Source organism: Tasmannia lanceolata, unplaced genomic scaffold (genome assembly GCF_043159265.1).
Source record: "Tasmannia lanceolata isolate RefF3 unplaced genomic scaffold, GAP_Taslan_0.1 ptg000005l, whole genome shotgun sequence".
NCBI lineage: Eukaryota > Viridiplantae > Streptophyta > Magnoliopsida > Canellales > Winteraceae > Tasmannia > Tasmannia lanceolata.
The window spans coordinates 7026491-7052738 of record NW_027518682.1 but is presented as its reverse complement, the minus strand read 5'-3'; the positions used below and the strand labels follow the sequence as shown (position 1 = coordinate 7052738).

Here is a 26248-nt window from a genome sequence, read left to right as displayed (position 1 = left end):
AGTATATTGATATTTTTTATGAGTGAGTGGTACTTTGATCATTTTCTATGAGATAGAGTCTTTTTATTTTCCATGATATATGAGTATTTTTTTTTATATTCGAAGAAGAGATAGGTGTATTTAACACTTTCTATGAGATATAAGTATTTTCGTCACTTTTCATGAGATATAAGTAGGGGTATTTTTATTTTCGTTATCTTTTATGAGATAGGGGTATTCTTGTTATTTTGTCATGGTGGGGGTATTTTTGTAAATACCAAACCCTCGCCCACTGAAGCCTCTTTTGCTGAAATTGTGATTGTCGAAATAAAGTCTCGATTACGAGCGTTGCTCCAGTAATAAATGTGTCTGAGGATATAAGCGTGGGGTCCATGAAAATAGGTGCTTTAAATGCTCTTAACGAGTGCCCAGGGTACTCGTTAGCAAAACCCAAAAATAAAAAATGTGATCGAGTCAAAATGGGTATAATTATGGCAGGATATGGGCATTTAGATTGCTGGAATCGTGCCATGGAACCAGCATCTTATTCTGATTCCGGCATTTGGTTTTAGGGAAAAAAAAGAACGGAATCAAAGGCCAGAAATGACACCGTGGCAGAATTAAGAGGGGGAATTCATCAGAATATGTTTCCTCCCACCCCAAGAGGTGGATTCTGATTTCATGTCGACTGCAATGGATTTTTTATTGGAATTTTTTGAATTGATTGTTTTAATTTAATTTTTTCCATTGAGCTTATGAGGGAATCAGAATAGGATGCCGATTCTCATTCCTGATTCCAGGAATCAAAATGCAGTCAAGAAGTAGTCCTTTAGATGAAATAGGATATTATCATCATGCTAATGGACAATTTAATTCTTGGGACATGATACCCACATCCCTTTTCTTGTAATGGAACTAGACACTCTTGATTCCATGTTGACAGTTTTTTATTGGAGTTTTAATTGCTAATAAGAGAATTTTAAATAAAGAAAGAAGCGCCATTATCAATACGAGTGAGGGAGTACAGATTATCATCTCCCTTAACCTCAACAGCCTCATTCCTTGTTTATCCATCTTGATTGAATCATTGAAATACTTACAACACTAGCTTGGGTCAAATTTGTATGTAAACTAGCAATCTAACTGGATTTGGGTGCAAGAGATTGCAGGATTACATAATCCAATTAGATTGCAAGTGCCTCTTATGGACTAACTTATTTCATTAAAATACAAACATGTACAAGAGAGGAACATGTCATATTCCTTATCTGAACTGCAGTTATAATCATGCTTTAGTTGGACTAGTCATGCTGAACATCATTTCTTAAAATCAAGATACATAAATCATGAAAAGCTGGGGTCAATCCCAACTGGCCGTAGAACATAATGCCACTATGAATTCTAGTACGCGAAACAATTGTATTGACTATGTACAATGAGAAGCTCAATGGAGTTACACTTCATCTTCAAACGTAGGTTCCTTCATTTTTGGTCAAATATCTAGATTTTGAATCATAAGAAGCCAAGCTATGCTTAATTGGAAATGGGCATCTCATAGCAATGAGAATTTATCAACTCCAAGCTGAAGAAAGTCATACCCACCATGGCTTTTCAGTTAAATCCCTCGCCAAGATGTACCGGAATCTCGCATTGTAGGGTAACCATTCTATGATCTGTGATGCCTTTCTCTTTGATTTAGAGTCAGTGCATTTTCGTATGGCATCCTGTAACTTTTTATCGACGTTTTCAGAGACCCAAGCAAGTAGATCATCTGAACTAATAGAGGCCTCCTTCACATATCTCTCGAGAACTCTGGGTAAGAACACTTTCCTTGACTTTTTGACAATCACATTAGCTTGAAGATAATCCTTCTTTGCTATTTCCAACTCCTCTTTCACATTCGAAGCTGTGTAGACCTTCAGCTGCACAAAGGTTTAACAAGAACGACAGTACCAGCCTTCAGCATTTTGAGAATAATAAGCTTTATTTTGGTGATAAATGGAGATAGATTCAAAGATTACCATGGGATCAGAAGCCGAGCCATTACAGAGTGCAAAGCAAACTAGGGGATGGGAATTCAAGAGAGTGTATCCTGACCCAAGGATTTTCCTTTCTTCACCGGATTTCTTCCTCATAGCAGTTGAAAGGATCGATTCAAACCACTGCAAGTAAATTTTAAAAAAGATGAGTAGACAGGAAAAAGGGAAATGCTACACTAGTTCTCTTCCAGTATAATTTATAGTGCTGATCGAAATGAAGGGCACGGATTTTGGCATGTGCAAGAATAAATTGAAGTAGATATAAATACATTTACGCAAGTTTGACACAAGTAAACAACTTACAAATAGATATATAATGTACTATGATGAACATGAAAATGAAGTACCAAACACAGCAGCACCGAAAACCAGGAAGACTCCTCTACTCATGCATGTATACCATATACGTTAGAGTCATTAGACTGTTGAAAACATAACATGCTAAAAATATAGTGAAAAACTATATTATGCTACAGCAATAAGAAAAAAAATAGAGGAGGTAGTTTCATGTTGCACCCACCCATGTCTGACATGGAAAATATTTTGAAAGTGAAACAACTTTGAAATCAATTAATTTTTTTCACAATGAAATAAAAAAAGGGATAAATGGACATTAATATATGAAAACTGAAGCGAAAATAGAGGTCATACACGACCAATTCGGGGTGCACGGCAGCACAATATGGCGTGCTCTATGGAATTGGCACTAATGACAATGCCTCCGATGTTGTAAGCAGCCTGCAGTAAATGAAGAAATTTATTAAAGCACAATCAGAACATGTTAGATCCCGAGGAAATATTTCATATTTTAGACCATATGGGTAGGATTCCAATCACCAGGCAGTGATGTCCAGAAGCAAGAAGCGTAATGCAAGAGGGGTTTTTTTTTCTTCTCCCTAAGCGTAATGCAAGAGGTTGATGGAACATTTTTGTGATTTGTTTCAACAATTTTTTTCTATAAATATTAACAAGCATAAACAAGGATTATTTAGTCAAGCAGCAATTCAAATAGAACGGTTTGGTCATCTGTCTCCCAATATAATGGCTTGGTCACGCTCAAAGAAAGCCTGCTTCAGAATTGAAGACAGACTTTTTGTTCAGGGAAATTTTTTTTTTTTTTTTTTTTTTTTTTGAAAGGGATAAATTTTGAACATCAACCATACCAGTGATGTGAAAGTACCAAGGCACTCATGTGCGATTAGACAAAAGACAAATATTGAGGGGCAGCCCAAAAGTTGGAATGGTTTTCAACAATTAAGTACTCAAGAGGTGGATGTTTCATTTGCTTTTGGATCTATGAGAATAAAATTAATCTAGTTTCTGCTGAAACTAAGTGAACAATAAACAGTTGTTACACTCAGTTAAAAAGAGAGCAGCTGCTAAAGTTATTGTCAGTGCAAGAGAGTACTGAACAGTTGCTTCAAGAAAGAATTGAAATACTGTATACCTTATGAAATAAGGCCATCCTTTTCAGAGAGCTGTGGGGGATTCCATACGCTAAATATGCCTACATGACAACATGCAAGAAATAATTATATAAATGCAGAAAGGCAAGATGGACTAATTTGTAATGTGCAATATTTACATGCATAACAAGAGAATTGTACACATTGATCCAAAATGCCATTTTGGTATCATTTTCCATCTGGCTAGCATTCACTCTTTCCAGTTGCTCTACCAGAACTCTGCAATTCACAACACTGAGGAACATTAGCACTTGTGGTTGTCCAAAAGATATAAAACAAAACAGCCATAAGAGGTCAGCGTTTTCCTTCCTTCTACTTTTAACCCCACCTATAGTTGCTAATGGCATAAGATGCACGTGAAAACTGATTTGTGTCGGTGGATATCCAAGATATCTCCACCATGGATCTGCAAGACCAATCTTGGTCATCTCCAATAGTACGTCGGGGGGGGATTACATTGGTGGATGATCTCGACAATAAAGGTGACCGGCCTTTGTCTGACTTTGTAGAGGCTGAGCTACGTACCCAGCAATATATTGCCGCCATGCATCTGACCAACTCCTCAGACAACTTGCTTGGACACTGATAAAGATGATCTTTCAGAATACGAGCCAAAGAACTCTTCCCTGCTGTTGGTACTTTTCCCTGAACCTAAAACCAGAAATAGAAATGAGTAGGAGCCACAACCATTAAGCGCGCGCGCGTGTGATTGCTGAAATGGACCAAAAGAGGGTTCCCATCTAGTTTGCTTGGAGCCATAAATGCAAGCATGCTTTCTTAGATACCCATCATTATAAACTGAAGCTCGTGAAGATTCAAATAATATATCAGAAACCAAGCTTACGTTGACCTCAATGGTAAAATACTATAAACACCGATCAAATGATGCACCAACAGCCAAGTCTTATTCTGGGCACCTATCAAGTCAGTGGAAATGGTTTAATAGGTTGCAATAGCATGCATTGATCTGCGATATAACTTATTGTATCTTAATGCTGACCCACTCCACAAAGAAGGCATAATCTGGCATTTTAATTCATCCGTGAGAGATTAAATGAAATAGTTATTTTAGAAGGCCCAATGATAACAATAATTATTTAATTTAATGATAGAGTTTCTTTTGATGGGTAAGCTGGGATTGAATCTGTAACCTGACGGTTATGATGTTGAGCAGCTTCCAATTATTATATGATCAGTTCATATGTCAAGAGCCACTATCTTGTTAGAAGCAACGAACGGCTCAATCAGTCAAAAAAATTTAAACAGCATTAATAAGTCGAGAAGTAGAATCTAAATAATTTCTTTATGACAATGAGTTAGCGTGGACATTAGGGATCAAAAGAACAATTTAGAATCAGATACAAGGTCTAAATGTTTGCCATTGTAACATCAAAAACCAATTGACATGGTTATCACCTTGAAATATGGATCAAGAAAGCAACTCAGAAGCAGATAAAAAGTCTAAACGTTAGCCACTGTAAGAAAAGACTATGACATAGGATCTAACTATGAACATTTTAGGCATCAAGAAAAGGAGGGCCTGTGACGTGGTTATCACTATGGAAACATTTTAGTTTTCTCCATACCTTCACAGAATCCGAACAACTTCTCTCGATATGAATGTTTGGTTTGCCACCAAGCAGTGATGCATTTCTGGTCTTCGACTGCAACAATACATTCTTTTTCCCAGAATCTTTTACAGAAGCTAAGAGTTGGAAAGGTTGCAAAGGAAACTTCTTCGAGGAGCAAAATGCACTTGAAATTATGCTCGGGTGTTTTCTTACTTCATTCTTTGCATGGGCAGGAGAAGTAATGACCGAATTTTGCTCTGATGGCGGCCTACTAAGACATTGATCAAAGATACTTCTGTAGAGAGAAAGAACATGCTGTTCGCGGTTTCCGATCTCTTCCTCGAGCAACTCAATCTCGGCTATTAGCTCTTTCGTCTAAAATGAACCCAAATGTTTTAGTTAATTCGTACTAAAATATGTTTGGATCTAAAGAAAATAACCAACATAAACACCATACACTATAATGGTAGCATATTATGAGGACCATCAAAAGGTATGAGCTCTACAAAAAGAAACTAATCAACGCTCTTTATCTAAAAGTTGCAGACATTCATTCATAGTGAGAAAAGATTCAATTCAAAACTTGAACAAAATCACCATCTAGAGCTATAATGTTTAAGTCCCAGCGTTAACAGCGGTACATACCTGAGAAGCAAAATGTCTGTGTCCAGGAGACAATGTGCTAGAAGCTCGACCCATTGCTCTCTCGAGCGTAAGGCGCATAGATTTCTCTTGTTCCAAACGCATTTGTAGTTGCTCGATCTGCAAGACAAAATGTCATACACTGCAGGCATATATGATTGTAAAGTTTGAAAACCATGCAACTGTATAATATTACTAAAATTCATCTATTCTCTTGGTTGGAATATGTTTATAGTGTAGGGTCGTTTCTATCCATCACATTTTATTCTATAAACTAGCAAAATGTGAGGAAAGGTTAATAACTCTCTTCTCGTGATTCTCTTTTCTCTTTTCGCTCTTTTTTCTTTGTTTATTGCCCTGATACACAACAATTAACATGGTATCAGAGCAATAAACATTGTTTTTCGTCCCAACCGTCTCTCTCTCTCTCTCTCTCTCCTTTTTTTATTGCTTGACTAAAATTCGGTATTTGATCACCTTCTTTGTGTTGATCATAGTATTCAAATCCTTGTGGTTCCTCAGTTTTGTGTGGTGGTTCATTCGAACCACAAATGGTGGTGTATAGTCTTCGAAATGACTTAAATACCTTCTCCCATCTACGAAATAGAAGGTAGCCTTGTTGGTTTGGGTGGTGCGACAAAAATCTTCCTTAGGTTGAAGCCTGCTGCTTCTGGAGTTTTGGTTGTGCTCTTTGTTGAGAACTTTGTGGAATGCAGCGTATATTGATGTTAACTCCTTTACTCTGTTGACTTGTTTGTTGGAATAGGGTGTAATTTTTTATTTGGACTGCTGATTGGAATGTGGATCTACTTCGTGTGGGCTGTCTAATACAGCTAGAAGTGCATAATAGGTGCTTGTTGGTGCATTTGAGTGAGGTGTAGATGGAGAATACTATGTTCACTTGGCCAAGTCTGGAGGTTTTTCTTACTAGCAAAGGGAAATTGAAGTACTTTACAGAAGCAAAACCTCAATCTAATGGATCCAATTTCTCATAGTTGATTCAAGAAGATGCTCAAATTAAATCATATTGGTGGAATACTATGGAGTGGAAAAATTAGTAGTAGCCTTATTCCTCTTAATACTGCTAAACAAATTTGGGAACATGTTAGGAATATGTATTTTGGGTCCACAAAACACCAATATTTCAGTAGTTTTCTATTATACAACAGAGAGAGAAAAACTTGGAAGAATATCACTTGGTAATGATGAGTGTTCGTGAGGAGTTGAATATATATCAGCTTCTTACATTAGATGTATCAGTGATGTAATAGTGGTGAGATAATTTTAATGTTTCTCAATACCTCTCTGGTTTGAAATTAGAGTATGGACCATAGCTACCGAGTTGGGAAATGAATTTGGGGAAGAAAAACGTGAAACGGAAGGAAATCTAAGCTTCAAAAATTGAAACAATCTAAAAATAGAAACTATGCTAAAAAAAAAGAAGAAACGAGACTAAGTTTCCAAAGGGAAATGTTATCAGCACTACTGTATTTTGATGATCGCACTCCTCACTTTATTAAAAGTATGGTATAGCCCACACCATACGATGATCCAAACCGCCCATTAGATGTGCCACAGCCTAAATAGATTGTGCCCCAAAAATCATTCCATAGGTTGATCTTAACCCTCCGATCTGTAGAGGGACTGAATGTTAGACGCTTCTACAGATTTGACGATTAGGTTCAACCTATGAAAATAATTTTTGGGGCACAACCTATTTAGGCTGTGGCACATCTAATGGGCAGTTTGGATCATCGTATGGTGCGGGCCATACCGTACTTTTAATAAAGTGAGGAGTGCGGTCATCAAAATACAGTAGTGCTGATAACATTTCCCTTTCCAAAATAGTAACTAATAAAAATAGTCTCCTAAAATAGTAGGTGGTCAAAGCTGAATTACATCATGCTGGCAATTCCTAATTATCCCAAAATATTCCTATAAATATGAAGAAGGACAAAGAAAAAGTGATGGAATTTAGAGAAAATGCTATGTTTAAGGGAAGGAATAAGAAGACAAAGGAGAAGCAGAAGAAGAAAGGTGAGGAAAGGTTTTGACTATAGAGAGGTGGTGCCTAGTTGACGCTCCCTGGTTCAATGGAGCGTAAACCTATACAAACTGGAATGTATTGGATATGGAAAAATTGGTTGCAAATCGATCAGATACTTTATTTGCACGGGCATTAGCGCCAAACGTAAGTAGCTATGAGTTCGTTTTCCATCTAATGAAATATAAATCATGTTTGCATCATGCTGTATGTGGAATAATGAACAACAAAACAAGTAACATAAATCTCATGCAGAGTCCAATCTTGGGCATCCATGGTTTATTGTGTAGAATATTTCAAATAATGTGTCCCTAGGTATTTATACATCTGAACATGTAGGTGGATGTAATGTGAAAAACACATGCACATCAAAATAAATACATTGTTACAGTGAAAAATATTAAAGAGAACAGCTGCTTACATCATTTTCTAGGGAATCTCGAGGGTTCAGTGAAGAGGCATTGATAATGTCACTGGAAACTTGATGATCAGGGGCGTGCATGCCATGATGCCTCATATTTTGTGAATCCTGATAGATTTGGAATAAGAGGAGAGGGTGAATAGCCGCTTTATCCTTAGTTTCCACAGGAAAAATAAGGAGTATCTACTATCTATTTTCTCAAAAATTATGTTTCTAAAGCATTGAATATGCAGTCATAAACACATCCAAAATAGTTCTTTGGAAGAATTACAAATTTAAAATTAGTAAGATTGTGTGGACTCACCTGCGAGACAACTGAATCTTTCCCCATGGAATGCGGAACTCCATGCCTTCCAGAACCCAAATTCCTATCAGAAGCACTGGAAGGAAAACACCATTATCTTACTATGAGTGGCAGCAAGACAGACCAAACAAACATAAGCTGCCAGATGAAAGGGTACTAAAGTAAAGCAAGAGCACAAGGTGATTAATATGTGAATTTTATGCAAAAGTTGTTCAATGGAGGCTGCTGGAAAACTCATTAACAGACACAATTTGCATATAATTGTGCAGTATTTTCCTTATAACTAATAAAAAATTTAACCAGCCCAACCATAAGCACACTCTTATAATCAAATGCAAGAGTTAGTAACAATAAAAAAAAAATTGCAAAACACTACCCAAAAACTCTGGAGGACCAAGGGGCGGCTAGATGCCCCCAATTACGTGTTGCTTATATTCGCACAAAATATTGCATGTTTGCTTTGCAAAGGGGTTTTATTTTTCGTCTTCTTGTATTTTGATGGGTTAGAGGCAAGGTTTTATGTTCTCCTCTTGTAACTATTTTTTCTTATCAATCAAATTTAAGGTGCCGCCCCAAGCTCCTAGAAAAAAATTTGCAAAACACATGCAGTATTTTCATTACAATTAAAACCATTGACTAACAACAAAAAAAACACAGGCAGAATGTTAAATGAAAATGATCAAGCAATTGAGGTCTCAGGAGATCTAAAATAGATTCCTTACCATCATCATAACACAATGTTAAGATGAGGAGAAATCAGGATTTCATTTGGGCAATGAACTATATCAAACAATACTTATGGCTCATAACACAGCAGTAACATGCCCCCTACCAGCCATTGTTCATTGGCAACTATAATTCACGAATACTAAACGGGTTTAAGGCTTAAATCCTCCAAAAAATTGTTCTTATTAATGAAATAAGTAAAATACGGTTGCTAAGCTATAATTACCGACATAGTATCTATATTATGGAATAGTCAATTGAAAATTCACTGCCGACCCTTCCGAAACTGTAAGTCACTAAGAAAACATTTCAAGCTTATATGGCAGAGAATGCAATGGTCTAAAAGATTAAAGCCCAATCATTCTGAGCCAACAGACCCAAATACAAGTGGAACACGTGAAGCTTTTTCTCGAAGCAGATTGATTTCAAAAACTGAATCCCACCAAGTTCAGATCATAACAACATTAAAGATTTTCAAGTGAAAGACTTGAAACGTCAAATTTGGCTCAAAATATAGTTTTAAAGACCAAAATTTCCTAAGACTTACTAAGAACTTGGGAGCAACTGAAAAGGCACCAAGTAGAAGAAACAAAGAACTGAAGGGAATATCTAATGAGAAACAATGAGAACATATAAAAAGAAAAATAAGACAGATTGCAATCAGAGTTCCAATCCTTCTAATTAGAGCATGCCGTAGCGCCTATTGGTGAACAAAGTTCCCTTAGACAAATGTCAGTGAAGCCTAAACCTTCATTTACCTAAATACATTGCATTGCCCCTTTATACTTAAATATCAACCAAAAAGAAAAAGAAAAAGAAATAGAAAAAGAAAATCTAAGCCCAGTGAGTAAATCGAACTGAACCAAACAACACACACTCAACATTAAAAAAAAAAAAGGCTCTAAAATCCAAAATCTAAGGCTTAAACACCATATTCACCCAAAAGAAACAAAGAGAGAGAGAGAGAGAGAGAGAGAGAGAGAGAGAGAGAGAGAGAGAGAGAGAGAGAGAGAGAGAGAGAGCAAAGAAGACCCATTTGCATTAGTAAGACTAAAAAATTCCCAAACTCCTGAAAACTTGTAAACCATGGAAACCCCATATCCTATATTGCATAAATTTTAAGTCCTAACCAACCTATATGAATTTAAAAAGGATCAACAGAAAGTAAAAAGGTCCACCTCTTAGACCGCTTGTGCGTTGAGGAAACATTTGAACAACCCTCCTCTCTGCTCGTATCAACATCTTTATCTGTTACAGAACAACCATCCATTTTCCAATAATCTCTTCAACCCACCAAACCAAGATGAACAAAAGTACATAAAAACGAAAAGTGAAATTCTCACATTCTTCTCTAAGCATATACATATATAAATATTTTTATAAGAGAAATAACGGCAGACAAAGATTATATCTTATCACAGGCAACAGAAGCCAAGGTGGGAATTTGAAGATCTTGTGAAGTTTTTAATGGGTTATTTTAAGATTAGATAAGAAGAGAGAATGTAAAATTGAAGGCAGTACCATAAAACCAGCAGATGGAGGAATTGAATTCAAGTTTTTTGGTGTTGTTGGAGAAAATAAATGAGATGATTTAATGAACTGACAATGTTGCTCTCTCTCTCTCTCTCTCTCTCTCTCTCTCTCTCTCTGTGCCCTTCTTTGAAAGGAAACGGTTAGAATACGGTCAAGAGATTCGAATTTGGAGAGAGGAGGAAGAAGGGCATTTAAAGCTTTAAGCTATAAATGGGCCCGGGTGCGTAATGCGCATTGGTCGTGGTTTAGCTTTGGATAGAGGATATGGTCAGGGATTATCCGGATCTGGATCCGGGTACAAATCTTGGTCTTCGGAATTTTGGTTTTTATAATTTCGATGCGGGAAAATGCAGGGAAATATATTTTGGGAGATAATATTTTCACCCCCTTTACAGTAAGCATTCGCCCCCTTGATAACGTGAACAGTGGGCAACTTTAACGCTTTTTGACGTCAAATCACGTTCACGGGGTGAATGCGTACTGCAGGGGAGTGGCTGAAAATATCATCGCCCTATATTTTTTTTTCCTATGGGAAATTAGTTTCCGGCGTTTGGTTAAATCATTTTCTGTGGGTTTTTTCCATGTTTTGAAGGAAAGCAATTTTCTTAAAATCATGCTATGATCAAACTGGGAATAATGGTCCCCAGCACTCACCAACACACAAGTTATGGAATGGTGAATGGAGCCCATTATTAGCGTTTGTACACTACATCCCACATGACCCATACCACATGAGACCCGCCCTGTTTTGTGCGTAACATATTTTCGGGGGAAATCAAATAGGGACACTCACTTGTCGGTCCTAAAAAGGGAGGAAATCAAAGTAGAAGGATACATTTTCCATTTCTTATTACCATTCACATGAAAAGAAAATTGAAACAAAAGAAATGAGAATCAATGTTCCTTTCCTTCTACCTTTATATTACAATGCATCGAAAGGACCCTCGAAGGGCTGGAGAGTTTCGCTTGAAAAACAAGCAAAAGGGTAGATTTTATTAGAGAATGAAATCAAGTCAAGATCAAATATTCTGAGATTAGAAGATTTGATTTGATTAGAGTATATTGGTTGGTTGGATTAGACTAGGCAAGTAAATTAGATTAGGATAGTGTCTTTTCATAATTATCTTATTCTCTTGCTATGTTTATCATTTGAGTGTTCTATAAAAACACTCCTTGTGCTTAATGTAAATCGTCCAAGAATAATAGAAATTCTCTCAAATTTTACAGATTTTCCTAGTAGTTTGATGAATCTTAGCCATGAGCTATCGTTTCATGCCATGGGTGGAATGGAAAGACCTAGAAAAAAACCGGGCTTTTCGGTATCATTCCTTGCCAGTGTCTGTTAAAATCACCGAATCAAATGTATCTACATTACATTTGCATCGCTGTTTAAAAAAATCATGATTTCAAAATAAAATGGTTGTTTTTAATAATTCTATCCCCAATAGAGTGAAAGTAAAGTCTTTATGAGGACATTTTCAATTAAGATTATCCCAACCGATTGTGAATGCCAAACCTATTATTCGACTAAAAATTACATTATAAGTCAAATAATAGGTTTGGCACTGGCAATCAGTTGCCATAATCTTAAACGAACTGGGCCTTAGCAACTCATAATTGACAAACAAGGTAGGGGTAAAATCTACTGTGTTTTTGTGGTCCAGATAGTTGAGTCATATGGTGGCGGAGAGCGAAGTCTCTAGACAACGTTCTTAAATGCTCATGTAGTTGTATGATTGAGAAAAAATCTAAATGATCAATCCTCTGAAAGCTTTGTATATTTGGAGAAATTCAAATCCTCGACTCAAGTGACAGTAAGGGAAGTAACCTTTTACTCTGATTTTAACTTTAGGCCCTGTTTGGATTACATGAATTTTTAAAAAAAGTTTGGAAAGGAAAAATATTTCTAAAATGCCCTACTTTTTAGTCATGAAAAAAAAGAATAGAACCAATCATATTCAATTTTTATTTAGAGGCACCTTCAGTGGAAGACGATGTCCCTCTAAATTAACCATAATCATTTCATTTCCCTTTAAATCACATAAAGAAATCGGCTCTGTTTCTTTCAGCAGAAAATGGTCGAAAAATAAACTTGACACCCATTTTTAAGTGGACAAATGTTCGCCGAATTTGTTTTACAACCATTTTTCATTGAAAGAAATGGGTCCATCATAAATGTTTTTTTTTTGGCAATCCAAACAGGGCCTTAGTCCAAACCTTAGTCCAAACCTTAGGCCCTGTTCATTTAAGGTTATGACAACCGATGGTGAGTGCCAAACTGATTATATACTCCCGACCAATAATGATCGGTTTAGTACTCACAATCGGTTGTGAGAATCTTAAACGAACAGGGCCTTAAGGCACATCTGTCTACCCTCATCTCCACTTCGAAAAGCTGATTTATCATGAAAACAAATTCATGGAGCCAAGCTAAGGTTACTATTAGATGACGAAGGCACCTTGTTTTACATAAGTATAGATCTAGAAAAGCACTCCATACATGGTCGTGCAGATATCAGTAGAGCCTATAAATGTACAATAAAATACAGAGGAGTGCCAATATCAAAATAAGGGTATCTAAATATCAACTACTTTCACTTACAAGTTACAATCCCCAAATATCCCTAACTATAAAGCTAGAAATTTATTAAATTAAACTAGAAATTAACACACGTGTTTTGTAGAAGTGTTGTTATATATTAGTGATATACAACCATTTCGACTAAACTAAACACCATCATTAGGGACAGAGGAGGGTTGACAACTGGTGAGAGACATCACATTTTCATAAAGAAGTCCAGCAATGCCTCCACCCATCAAGGGCCCCACCCAATAAACCCCATGGTTCTTAAAATCCCCCGTTATTACAGCCGGTCCAAAGGACCTGGCCGGGTTCATTGAACCGCCAGTGAAAGGACCGGATGCAAGGATCCCTGCGCCAACCACGAACCCGATTGCCAAGGGACCCATGATCCCTTGCGAGCCCTTCTTCGGATCCCTCGTCGCGTACACAGTGTAAACCAGTGCAAACGTGGTCACGCTCTCCATAACCGCACCCCCAAAACCGGTCATCTCTGAAGCCAAGGCGTGAGTCGGGACAGCCTGCAAAACCGGAAATAAACCGGGTTAGAGAACCCTGAACCGGGTTCTGTATTTGGTGGTTTTGGAGATGGGTAAAAGAAACTATACCTGGCCAGCGGTAACTAACATCAAGAGGAGACAAGCCATGGTGGAGCCAAGCAACTGGGCCCCACAATAACATAAGCCATTTAGGATGCTGACGTGGCCTCCAACAACCAATCCCAATGTGACAGCTGGATTCACATTCCCACCCGAGATATTTGCTGATACGTACACAGCCACGAACAAGGCGAACGCGTGGGCCAGGGCAACGGCCACAAGTCCAGTTTCATCAGGCCCGGCATCTGACGTCAGCTTCCCTGTAACACGTGGCACTGAACTTATGAAATGAAAAGAAAGGGAAGCTTGAAGGGGTGTTTGGATATTGGGTTCCACTCTCGGTTTCTCTAGATCAAAGGGGCTAGGATCATGCAGAGAAGGCCAGATCAGCGGTCTTATGGTCGCACGGAGCACATATATGTGGGGTCCACAAGACAGAGTTACGATCCGCACTGTACATGTGGTGCATTGTTCCCAGAGCACAATCGGGTGCAACCTCGTCTCAACAAGATACTACATTGCACGAGATTTTATATGGTGTGGCCGTATTGTCTACCATTTTTAAAATAACTACTCTACTGCCAACTTCATAAGATGATCCAAACCGTTCATTTGTTGGCCCATGACTTAAATGGGTCGTGCCCCAAAAATCACTTCCATAGGATGATCCTAATCCTTCGTTCTGTAAAGGTCTCCATAAAGTGCAACTTCTATAGATCGGAGGGTTAGGATCATTGTATGGAAATGATTTTTGGGGCACGACCTATTTATGTTGTTGCTCAACAAATGAACAGGTTAGATCATCCCATGAAGTGGGCCGTATAATACTTTTTGAAAAATACTGAACTATAGGGCCGCCGCCCCACACCATATAAAATCTCCTTATTGCCCCCATCAAGGAGGCCAATAGAAGTCAAAATAAGCTGTTGGCAACATCTTAGATCATTTTCTCTTCCTTTTGAGAAGGATATGTTGGAAAATTACAAAGCAAAGAAAGTAATCGAGTTAGAGTAATATTGTTAGGATTTTTTTAAAAAAATTGAAAAGGAAAAGAGGGTGGCAAAGAAAAGGGCGTTCTTAATTACCCGCAGCCATTGCAGATCCAACACCAGCAAAAACGAACATGAAAGTGGAAATGAATTCCGCAAAATAAGATCGGAGTGTCGGAGGACTGCATACTCGTTCCATCAGGTGTAGCGTTTTCCATCCCATTTTCACTAATTAATTCGTAAAATTTTTTCTTCTTCTTCTTCTTCTTCTTTTATTTGTTCATTCACACCATCCAGACGCACAACAATGTGAAGATTTTAATTAGCAAGTCAATATGGGATTCAGTACGCTCTATTTAAGTTTGACGGTTTTGACAGTTTTTATTCCCAACGGCTCTTCGATTCAAATGAAGACACGTCCAATAGAATATGGCGCCGGTGATGCTAGCGTGGCCTCCGAGAACCAATCAGAAAGTGACAGCTGGATTTTCGAAACCCTTTTGGCTGCCATGCAAACTGTCATGGATAATGCAGACGCATTACACTGGAATACAGTGTACTTTCCATGAACGGGGTGAAACTATGTAAAGGGGAGAGAAAACAAAAGGGCGCGATAAATTCGCACCCCTTGTAGGATAATTCGCACCCTTTTAAAGGAGGGTACGTGGCAGACTAACGCTTTTTTTTAACGTCTAAATGGGTGCAAATTATCCTACAGGCGGTGTGAATTTATCATTGCCCAAACATAAACTCAGCTGCAGACAATATTTTATATCCGACGCCGTGGGATCAGCTGATCAGATGAGAAAAAAAAAAAGTCTAGTAGGAAAGAGTCTTAATATTGACCATCTTTCTAGTATTTCTTTTTGTTACATATGTTTAGGTATTCGGACCTTTGAATCTTTGACATTTTAGCCTCAGGAGAGAAGTAAAGTTTCCTGAAATTGCATTAATCTCGGGAGACCAGATTGACTCCTCCAAGCGGTACCAAAACACTCAATCTGAATTTTCTCTTAAATTTTTCATTGACGTTTTTCTCGTAGTAGTTGCATTAATCTCGATTGACTCCTCCAAGCGGTACCAAAAGACTCCTCTATGGCCTACACTTCTAGAAGAAAGATATTGGAAAATTTCTACTAAGTCCAACCAAGTGTTCGATTTTCTACTATAACTTAAAAGAACAATGACCCAGCATTTGACTATCTCTCTCTCTCTCTCTCTCTCTCTCTCTCTCTCTCTCTCTCTCTCTCTCTCTCTCTCTCTCTAAAGACCTAGAATTTGGCTCTCTGTCACACTCTCAATAAATGGGATGAGAACCCTGGATATTTTCAAAAGACCTGCATTGTGTGAACTTTCTTGGCCCAACCCATATCAGCTCAAGTGAGTAAAAAGAGAAAAAAGTCATTTCATACATAGTCTCTATGCCTTCCTTCGGTGAGCACACTTTGAAACCATCTCTCACCACCAAAAGAGAGCTTCATGGTTCAAGACCTCCACCTATTAAGGTAGGAAATGATTCCTACAAGATCAATAAGCCTTTGATCCGGGCACCCCCTCGGGGGACAACCAACCACCGCGTGCCTGTGGTCATCTACGTGAGGTCACCAAAGGTTATTCGTGCGGAAGCTCGAGATTTCATGGAGATAGTGCAACGATTGACCGGGAAGCCCTCATCTTCATTTCCATTGACATCTTCTCTTTCCAACACTTCCGTAAGTGACTCGAAGGGAGCGAAAGCTGGTATTTGTGCAGGGCAAGATCATGACCTAGAACTTGAGATCGATATGGTTCTAAACGATGGAATATTCCCTTTTTCCATTCCTTACCCGATTTCTGCTACTTTTCCAATGCATAATACATGATCGACTCCTATGTTTCCAACGTTCAACCTTTAGAACTTGGTTGGTACAAAAAAGTATGAGTTTGTTCACAATTGTTAATTGATTGTTTACATGTGTATCTTTTGGCCATCTTTCCAAGCCAGAAAGGCAGTAGTGTGTGTATACGTTGTTCTTTATCTTCTTTCCCTTGAAGTGTTTGAGGATCTGTTATATCCATGCTCTCCTTTTCTTCTCCTTGAAGATTTTTCCTCTAGCTTTGGATATGGTTGCCAATGATATGCGCCTCTTCATTTCTATTCCTTTGTTTTTCTTTTACTTTTTTCCTCTAGTCTGTATAATAAGAGCCAAGTTGCATTTGATGTACTTATTTTTTGGCAGGTAAGTTGCATTTGATATAGTTACACCATATATATAGTGGTATGCTAAGGTTCTATATTTTCTTACTCGAGCCCATTTGAAGTCGACAAAATCTTGAAATACATAAAGTTGGTGCTCTAAGAATTAGTCTTCTATAAATTTATAATCTCTTATATCTCATTGCTCAAACTAGGAACCAACATTGCAGAACCAACATTGTTCCCATGCTGATAATTTATACTCCTATATATTTCTAATGCTTGATACAGAAATTCAGTGATATAAGATATAACAATGTACCTTCTTAGAAAATGTTGTTAAAAGTTCACAGAGGTAAATATTTATGTTATTCAAACTCAAAGTACATATTGTATCTAAGTATATAGTGAATGTAGGTACATAAGAATCATTCTTTAGTCCCTTTATGGAATCACAAATGTCAGATGTAGACAAGGAGACTCATGCATGGCACTGATAGTAAGCCGCCATGTTTTCTTCTTGCCAGAAACAAATGTATAAAATCTGGTTCGCTGGAAATATGGGCAAGGCAAGGACAAAGATTTGGAGAAAGGAAGAGCCATGTAGCTAGTGTAATAGACGGGGATGATGGGTAACACCTATCAGATAATTAATACTCAGTAATACCTTATAATAAATGTGGCCAACAACAATATTATGTAATTATTAGTCCCAACTGTATGTCATACACGCTTAAGTCATATTCTCAATGTATAGAGACAGCTAATTAATATGAGAAAAGTGTTTCTGCGCACGTGCGCAGGGAGCTGCGCACAAGTGGCTTAAAAAGCCACCGATTGGTCGCTTTTTGTGGAGCCCGCAGAGGTGGACCCGCCATACGAACCAATCGGTGGCTTTTTAAGCCACTTGTGCGCAGGGAGCTCCCTGCGCACGTGAGCAAAAACACTTTTCTCAATTAATATAACCTTTTAATTAATCATGTTGATTATGAAATTACCATAATAAATGGTAGATATGCATATGTTTTCATTTAAGATAGCTAGTCTTTCCTAGCCTTCTAATTTGATCCACAAATAATGTCTCATATTAGATTTTTGTCAATTGTACACATTCAAAATATAATCTATTGCATGAAGAAATATTATGCATATACGTTTGCTATGGAAAAATATACCACTTGCAATATTTTAGATGTTCGGTTTGCAATTTTTTTTCGATTCCACATTGAAATTATCTAAAATATCCATTTCGGCCGTATTTGTTTTGGATTATGATAACTGCTTGTGAGTCCAAAACTAATTATTGGACTCAAATGTAAACATAAATTTGAGTTCAATAATCAATTTTGAACCCACATTCGGTTCTCTAATTGCAAAATAAACATGGCCTAAAATTTTTGGTCTTCATCTTATTATCATTATGATTAGAGATTTGCTAGCATCCATCGCAGAAGGCATTTCGCGGATGGTTTGTTGCATGTCAGACCAGCCACACATGCTCACTTTTCAGCAGCTTTTGTCTTCATTCACGAGGTGGCTGGTTTGACATGCAACAGACCATCCCCAAAATGCCTTCCGCGATGGGTTATTATATGATGGATGGGCATTTATATTTTAAAGAACAAAAATGAACTGGCAAAAGTATAAGTTGGGTTCACTTGCTCGATGAACGATGCATTTATTTCGTACGTGGACATGGCAGTGGAGTAAAACACACACCCCCGAGACTAAGACAAAATTAACTAATTTTATCACTCAATGGCAGATTTTTTTTTTTCCAAACGATCATTATCTCATGTTGAATAAGGGCTTTGCTAGCATCACTCACCACTTTGGCATCTCTGTAGTTTATCCTTCAATCACATCCATCGGAAATCTCGTTTGATTCGATGAGTAAAAGTCGACCCTAAGGTCACAATGACAAGATAATTTTACCTCTGGTCAAGAATTAGAATGGTTTGGACAGTTTGGATTATCTGAGCAGCGAATAGTAGGGCCATTAGCCAAACCAAATAATCTCGACTTCTGCGACGGGTAAATCAACATGCGAGAGTGATAGTAGCAAATCACCTGCAGGTGACTTTTGGATAAAACAATGCCTTTCCATTGGCCACTCGCAATCCAGTGGTCAATTAAACCATGATTTCAGATTGGTAAAGGCTACGACTCTCCTGGAGTGCACGTATCTATCATGACGCATTTGCATTGACAAAAATCAAAGCAAGTAACCCCTTTTTCTTTTGGGAGGTGGTTTTGGCATCCTTATCTTCAGGCATGCATGTTAGTTTTGTCCTATTCGATTTTACTTTTCTACGTATAGGACAAACCAAAAAGGGTGAAGAGCCTAATTTTATGGGTAGCAATGCTAAACCTTTTTCTTTTTTTCCACCACTTGTTTTGTGAATCTGCAAGAGAGAGAGAGAGAGAGAGAGAGAGAGAGAGACCAGCCATCCCAACGCACTACAGATTTTTAGTGGAATAGGGGCCTTTATAAGGGAAATGATATATTCACACCCTTTTCTTCCCTTTGCGACCCCTTTAGTGTAAAATAGTAGTCATAAATACACTAGAGGGAAGTGGCCGGGGAAGAAGAGGGGCAAAATATATCACTTCCCCCTTTATAATTACAATAGTGACTGTGGACCCTACCTCTAAAAGTCCAATATGGAACTCTGGTTTGGTCTTTTACATAGGAAAATGCCCATGTAAATTCTGCAAGCAAGGTATCTCACCTCATATTATAAGGTTTGTGTCTTTATGTAGTGTGTTAGGGAATGTCGAATAGATTAAGGGCCTCTTTTGAAAATGAGATTATTTGAAGTCGATCTTATCTAGAAATGGGACATGAAGGCTTCTTTGGATGCTGTTTGAATTATTATAAGAGATTTGCTAGGGAATTTGGTGGAAACCCTTTTTGTCTTATTCCTTTAATTTTCTTTACCGTAATCAATCCATTTTTTTTTATGAACCTACTTCTTTATGCTGAGATTCCCTACATTTCTAAGCCATCCCCACCGAAAGGAGGTCCATCGACATTTTCATTTGGGATTTGCTGGAGAAATGATATTTGCACTCCCTCGTTTCCATAATAGCACTCTTCGTTGTTTTTACTCTTTCTAATTAGCTGATTAGAGAAACAGCTAATTAGAGAAGTGTAATTTATGAAAAGTAATGAGTGTAAAATGAAGAATAGAGTGCCATTATTAAAAACTAGTGACTGCCGACAGCATTCCCATTTATTAATTTGTAATTCTTAGTATAGGGAGAGGGTTCCTTTGCACGAGCGCGCCCCGTGTAACAAGGGGAATGTTTTCCGTCGTATAAAATAATCCTTCCGGGATTTCAAAGACAACGCCAACCTTTTTATTTTACGTATGTTTTTTTTTCTAAATCCAGCCCCCCGAGATTTCCATTCCAGAACTCAAGGAAGCCCTAAAGCAAGCACGAGACATCGATCTTTGCTCGTGTCGAGATCTTCTTCTCATCTTATTTTATTTCCTTCTTAATCAACCTCTTATATATACAGAGAGAGAGAGAGAGAGAGAGAGAGAGAGAGAGAGAGAGAGAGAGAGAGATCAAAACCCTGTATATAGAAGGAGATTATACAGAGTGAGAGAAATCAAAGGCAACAGATGGTCATCATCTCATTCTTCTAAAAGCTGATGAAATTGCAAGGTTTGTAGAAGATTTGTTTCATTAGATTGCATGGTTTAGTCGGGGTTTATTCAGAAAAAGAAAAAACAGGGACTTTTTTTTATCATTTTTGAAATCCAAAGGTTTTGGAATATGTGAGACGTTGGATTTGGTCGAGGATCACCATTGGATCGTCTTGGTGTAGATTAGACAAGTAGGTTAAGAGAGGTAACCTGGCTAGATTAAGCAATAAGGTTGAATTAGAAATTAGGCTAGACTAGAATCTTCTATTATCATATCTTTCCATAGTTATCTTCATTTCATTCTATATTTATCTCTGTAAAAGCAACATCAATTCTCTTTGTAAATTATCCAAAGGTTTAGTGAAATTTCCTAAATTTATCAAAAGGGATTCGGTGTTGTAATTTATTGTGTTAAATTGGTGAAAATCGACATGCGTATGATGTTACTAAGTACTTGTACAATATGAAATGACAATTTTGACCCTCTGTTTTTCTTGCAGAAAATCGAAGAGAAAAAGAAATGGAGAATTGGAATGTATGGAATTCGAGAGGTTCTTCTTTGGTTAAGGTGGAAAAGATTGAGGAAGAGGAGGATGGTATGGAAGTAATTTCGATCCCTCCACCACAGACTCCAAACGAGCCCATGGAATTTCTTTCAAGATCGTGGAGTGTCTCAGCTTCTGAGATCTCTAAAGCTCTCGCCCACAACAAGAAGAAATCTTATGTTTCCAATATCAAACCCGATTTAATTTCCGATGATTTTACTGCTCCTCACTATGTAAGTAGTCTCTTCATTTTCTCTCCTTGAACGAATTGGAAAATGCTACAAAGACGGGGGCTGTTAGCCTCCTTCCTAAAAGATACTTATTGGGCCCCACTTATGTCTAATGTACATTATCTGATCCGTTGATCCCAACTGTAAAATAAATCCATCCAGATGCGGTTGAGAAAACCTTGATCCGATGATCACAACCCCTTGATCTAGTGTTCCGCTAAGAAAAGCTACACTGTTGATTTTTTTAGTCCCATATCTTACTCATGGGATGTCCATCATGTCATGATTGATAAAGATATAAGAAGATTTTCACTAATATTGGATGTATTTACAAGAGGATATGTGTGCTTATATAGAGCACTTACATGATAAAACATGGAATGAAATCAAGGTAATTATAGAAGAAAATAATCCTAATCAAATCTACTTTCCTCTCTTGCTTGCCTCTTCTAATCCACTTGCTTAATTTATCTAGTTGCCTCGTTTACCCAACTTACCTAATCTACCTCCAAGATGATACAACGGTGAGATCTTAACCCAATCCAACCGTTGGATCCCACATATTCTAACAATGATGTTCTACAAGATCAAGTTGATCGGCATCCCGCCGTATGCCGTGATTGGACGATCCTAGGCCGTGTTTGAAAACTCCTTGACTCGACTTGGGAACTCGCCCGAGTTGACTGCTTTTTCCCTTGGCCGCGTTGCACCACATCCACATTCCGCGTTTTGCCCTACAGAGTGAATAAACTCCTTTGACTCTCCCGATTTATGACCGAGTCGACCGGGTAAACTACGTTCTTGGCCGAGTCCGCACCAAGTCGACAATGATTTTTCTTGGCCGCGTTCAGCGTCACATCTGCGATCCTAGGCTTTCGATCCATCAAGCTTCGTGTGGGGTTCTATCAAGAAAAGCTACATCTTATGCCCCTCGAGATGGGACCAAGACCATGTGGGATGTGAATGATGTTTTATAAGATCAACGGTCTTGATTCACATACATGTTCCCCTTTTCGACAAAACATTGTCCGTTCAATTGATCCAGACAGTGACTTTCTGTCTGGTCATCCTCAATTTATCTTGCAGGTAGATTTGATACTGCAGCCAAAACTATACTCCCCTACCAAGAATAAGCCATAGCAAGGATTCATATACTACTAGATTTATGATAGCACTCTGCCTGTTAGCCTAAATGGGAAAAAATCCACATTGGTTACTTGTTAGAAAATTTGACAAGTCAATTGATCCGAGGGTAACTGTAAAAGGAGCCTTTTTTTTGTATGTGCTTACTGTTTTCCTTCATACGTGTATTGTAGGGAAGCCAATTAATTGGAGAGAAGAGAATGGTCGAATGGCAAGGATTATCAGGTTTAGAGCAATCAAATTCATTTAATCTCACCCATCCAAACCACATTATACAAGACAAAGATCTTAAGGTGATTTAATAACTCTGATTAAATACAATACACTTCGTGCATTTCAATGAATATAGTGATTTCTCAAATTTAACTAGTGATAATATCTACAGCTATCAAGGACGGTTACTTCAGTTAGCGCCCGCCGAGCATCGGTCGGAAATTGGTTCCACAACAAGGAGTTTAGTAGCAATAAAATAAAGAAGAAAGAGAGGGCGCGCATTGACAATGCCTGTGTTCACGCCGCAGTGTCGGTGGCCGGAGTTGCCGCGGCAGTAGCTGCTGTAGCCGCTGCGGCAAATTCTGAGCACCCAAGCTCGAAAATGGGCATGGCGATGGCGTCGGCCACGGAACTCTTAGCTTCACATTGCATGGAAATTGCAGAAATTACAGGGGCTGATCATGAACAAGTGGCTTCTGCTGTTAGGTCGGCTGTGGACGTGAGAAGCGCCGGCGATCTCATGACTCTGACCGCGGCAGCTGCAACGGGTAATTACATTTGCACGAAAGTGAATCATGAGATCATCACGTCTGTTAGAATATATCAGATAGGATCTAGAAAGATCTGACTGTTGGATCATTTGCGTGGTAGATTAGGCAACTTAGTAGTTATTTTATACGTAGTCCCCCATTTTTCATTTTTCAAAAAGGATTGTACACCTTACAGGCTGATCCAAATCATCCATTCGATGGGCCACACGGTAAATAGGTTGTGCCCAAAAAATCATTTTCGCAGGATGATCCCAACCCTCCGATCTAGAAAGGTTTCCATAATATGGAATTACTCTAGATCGGAGGGCTAGGATGATCCTACAGAAATGATTTTTTGGGCACAACCTACTTACGTTGTGATCCATTAAACGGACAGTTTGGATCATCCTATGGGTAAGCAGTACAATATTTTTTTGAAAAATACTAGACTATAAACGCCATATAAAATCCCATTTTATAGTTATTTTTAGTTAGCCCTAATGATCCGATGGTCTGATCTTTCTAGATCTGATCTGATATATTCCAACAAATATTAAATGTTGATTAATTGTTTTTTTTGCTTAATAAAGCTTTACGAGGAGCGGCTACCCTGAAAGCAAGAGCGTGCAAAGAACCAAGGAAAAATGCGGCTATAATTCCTTATCACAAGGGTATCGGAGCAACTTGCCGTCTTGTTTGTCCGAGCGAAATGGAGGCAAATTACAGAGGCAGCTCTGATGTCCCATGTGCTGAAGGTGAACTACTTAAACGAACGTCAAAAGGTATAAAATTGTCCCTTTCTTTAAATCTCCTTGACTCAATCATATAAAATTAGGTGTTACCTTTGCATCATTTGGGTTCAATGAGAAAAGACTTGTTGGCTAGGAATATAACAGAAAACATGATCTTAGCATGATCTTAGATATGAGAGAATGGAAGAAAATGATCCATGTAGACGAATCCAACTAGTGTCAAGATCAAACTTAGTTAATTTGAGCAGGTAGATTTTTTCACCTTCTTCATGAAAATCTTCTAAAGGATTCATTTGCCGACCCAACTAGTTTGGGGCAAAGGCTTAGTTGAGTTGACTTGCCTCGGTAAAAAAAAATTAAGGAAAGTGATATATTTGTCCCTTTTTCTTGCCCAAGCCACCCCCTTGTGTATTTATAAGGGTGACCCTGGGAAGAAAAGAAGGCAGATATATCATTTCTGAAAATTATTGTCAATAATTGACTGGCATGGGTCAACACGCTGAGTTCTAATCCCTTTTTTGTCGTTACAACTTTCATATTCACTGGAAGGGAAAATCCAAAGTTGATTCTGAATTTTACTGTACAATGTAAAGCATTAACTCTGAGAATTGCAAATGGTACCTTGCAATTCTGTAATGTCACACATCTTTGTTCTTGGACTTTGCAGGCCTACTTCACTGGAAGAAGGTTTCCATCTACATGAGCAAAACTTCACAGGTAAAGATGAAGCTGGAGGAGGAATCAAAAGGTAATTCAAGAAAAAGCAGTTCTGATCCAATTGTTAACTGAATTTTCAGGTTATAATTAAGCTCAAAAGCAAACATGTGGGAGGGGCGTTTTCAAAGAAGAGAAAGAGTAAGTAATTCATATAACAACCTCCCAATCTTTAATAACCACATTTTAAGTGCTTGTTCTGGATCATATCTCTGTAGCTTTTGCTTTGAATATTGAATCCAATGTTAAAGTTGATAAGCTCTTAAAGCCTTTAAATAATGATGGGGTGGTGTGATTTTGCAATTGTTAAGGACATGTAATGTTCTGATGTAATTTCCATTGTCAGGTGTTGTTTATGGAGTCTGCGATGAGATTCCGACAAGGGTGGAGAGAGGAAGAGGAGAAGGTGGTGAAGAGAGTTCTTATTTCGGCCTGAAAACGGCGCAGGGTCTATTAGAGTTTGAGTGCAAGAACAGGATTCACCGACAGAAATGGGTCGACAGCGTTCGGGATCTGCTTCAACTAGGGGGCGGCGGCATCGAACAGACAAAATGCAATCTAGAATTATTAAAAATTAATTAGAGATGTGAATTACTATTAAGCTTTCCATGAAAGAATATACAAGTTGTATTGATGATATTTGTAATAGTAGTCACAGACAGAGAAGTTCGGAGTCCTTTTTTATTTGCTCACAAAGCACATTTCACACAAATTAATAACGATGGCATCACCAAATTTCTCATGACAGAGAGAAGACAAGTTATTACAGCAATGTATATGATAATTTCTCTTAACCTATTTCTCTGGTACTTCACTCGTCAATCTTACATTGGGATTTTGTCGGATTATGCAAATCCAATCCAATTTGTACTTCAAACAGGGAAATGAAAAACTCGCCCCCTTTTCTTTACATGGGTGTATGGGACAGCCAGATGAGTGTACCTGGGGTGGAAATATCACTTCCCTTCCAAACACATGGAGATGCTACGAATACAGTGCAAATCTAAAATATAACGAGCAGGGGACTGTTTCGGGCATAGTTTCTAAACTCCCCCGAGTCATTGTGGAATCAACTCGCCCAAGTCAAATCCCTTTTGTAAGGTTTTTAGCCGAAGAAAAACCACTAGAATTCTGAAGTAACTTTATATGTGAATTAAAAATCAAACCATCGACAGAGCAAAGCCAATGGTACCAATCATTGTGGACCGGTATTGTATTCATGATCAGGTCCACATTTTTCTCCTACAAAGCCAATCAAAACATATTTGACCCTCCTAAGTTATGGCCACGTCTAAGTTACGGTAGGAGGTAAGTAGAAAGAACCACTAAAATTTGCAGAAGACCGAGAGCTAGGAAGTTGAATAAGAGGATGATAGATGCACCTGGTTATTAGGA

The 26248-nt window shown here is 38.1% G+C and overlaps 3 protein-coding genes across 5 annotated transcripts; 1 reads left to right on the top strand and 2 right to left on the bottom strand.

Annotated features, from left to right (window-relative positions):
* Nucleotides 1-1287: 1287 nt before the first annotated feature.
* Nucleotides 1288-10979, bottom strand: LOC143876533 (electron transporter, putative (Protein of unknown function, DUF547)). 3 transcript variants are annotated; one of them, XM_077378239.1, is made up of 12 exons: nt 10714-10979; nt 10371-10440; nt 8467-8542; nt 8163-8270; nt 5701-5817; nt 5071-5430; nt 3813-4135; nt 3604-3703; nt 3466-3525; nt 2670-2756; nt 2001-2141; nt 1288-1901 (listed from the first exon to the last, which is right to left on the bottom strand). In XM_077378239.1, the coding sequence occupies exons 3-12, from the start codon at nt 8491-8493 to the stop codon at nt 1572-1574; spliced, it is 1653 nt and encodes a 550-aa protein (XP_077234354.1). In that variant the 5' UTR covers nt 8494-8542; nt 10371-10440; nt 10714-10979; the 3' UTR covers nt 1288-1571. The 3 variants fall into 3 exon arrangements, with proteins under 3 accessions (XP_077234354.1, XP_077234352.1, XP_077234353.1); XM_077378237.1 differs by lacking the exon at nt 10714-10979 and adding an exon at nt 10536-10683; XM_077378238.1 differs by lacking the exon at nt 10714-10979 and having other exon boundaries at nt 3628-3703; nt 10371-10529.
* A 2300-nt stretch (nt 10980-13279) lies between these two features.
* TIP2;2 (tonoplast intrinsic protein 2;2) lies at nt 13280-15203 on the bottom strand. The gene is made up of 3 exons (XM_077378236.1): nt 14991-15203; nt 13915-14165; nt 13280-13827 (listed from the first exon to the last, which is right to left on the bottom strand). Exons 1-3 carry the CDS (start codon nt 15115-15117, stop codon nt 13453-13455), a joined length of 753 nt encoding a protein of 250 aa, XP_077234351.1. The 5' UTR covers nt 15118-15203; the 3' UTR covers nt 13280-13452.
* A 5129-nt stretch (nt 15204-20332) lies between these two features.
* LOC143877302 (auxin canalization protein (DUF828)) lies at nt 20333-25647 on the top strand. The gene is made up of 8 exons (XM_077379292.1): nt 20333-20745; nt 21227-21504; nt 22818-22937; nt 23030-23405; nt 23978-24169; nt 24807-24856; nt 24937-24994; nt 25200-25647. Exons 1-8 carry the CDS (start codon nt 20733-20735, stop codon nt 25433-25435), a joined length of 1323 nt encoding a protein of 440 aa, XP_077235407.1. The 5' UTR covers nt 20333-20732; the 3' UTR covers nt 25436-25647.
* The last annotated feature ends 601 nt before the right edge of the window (nt 25648-26248 follow it).

Excerpts from the sequence above, each read along its gene's own strand:
- LOC143876533 (XM_077378237.1), bottom strand. The coding sequence starts at position 10,557 with ATGTATATGCTTAGAGAAGAAT. Across the intron at positions 10,441-10,535 it reads GTATATGCTTAGAGAAGAAT|ATAAAGATGTTGATACGAGC; the intron begins GTGAGAATTTCA and ends GTTCTGTAACAG. Across the intron at positions 5,818-8,162 it reads GAGATTCCCTAGAAAATGAT|ATCGAGCAACTACAAATGCG; the intron begins GTAAGCAGCTGT and ends TTTGTCTTGCAG.
- LOC143877302 (XM_077379292.1), top strand. Across the intron at positions 24,857-24,936 it reads ACATGAGCAAAACTTCACAG|GTTATAATTAAGCTCAAAAG; the intron begins GTAAAGATGAAG and ends CTGAATTTTCAG. Across the intron at positions 24,995-25,199 it reads GTTTTCAAAGAAGAGAAAGA|GTGTTGTTTATGGAGTCTGC; the intron begins GTAAGTAATTCA and ends TTCCATTGTCAG.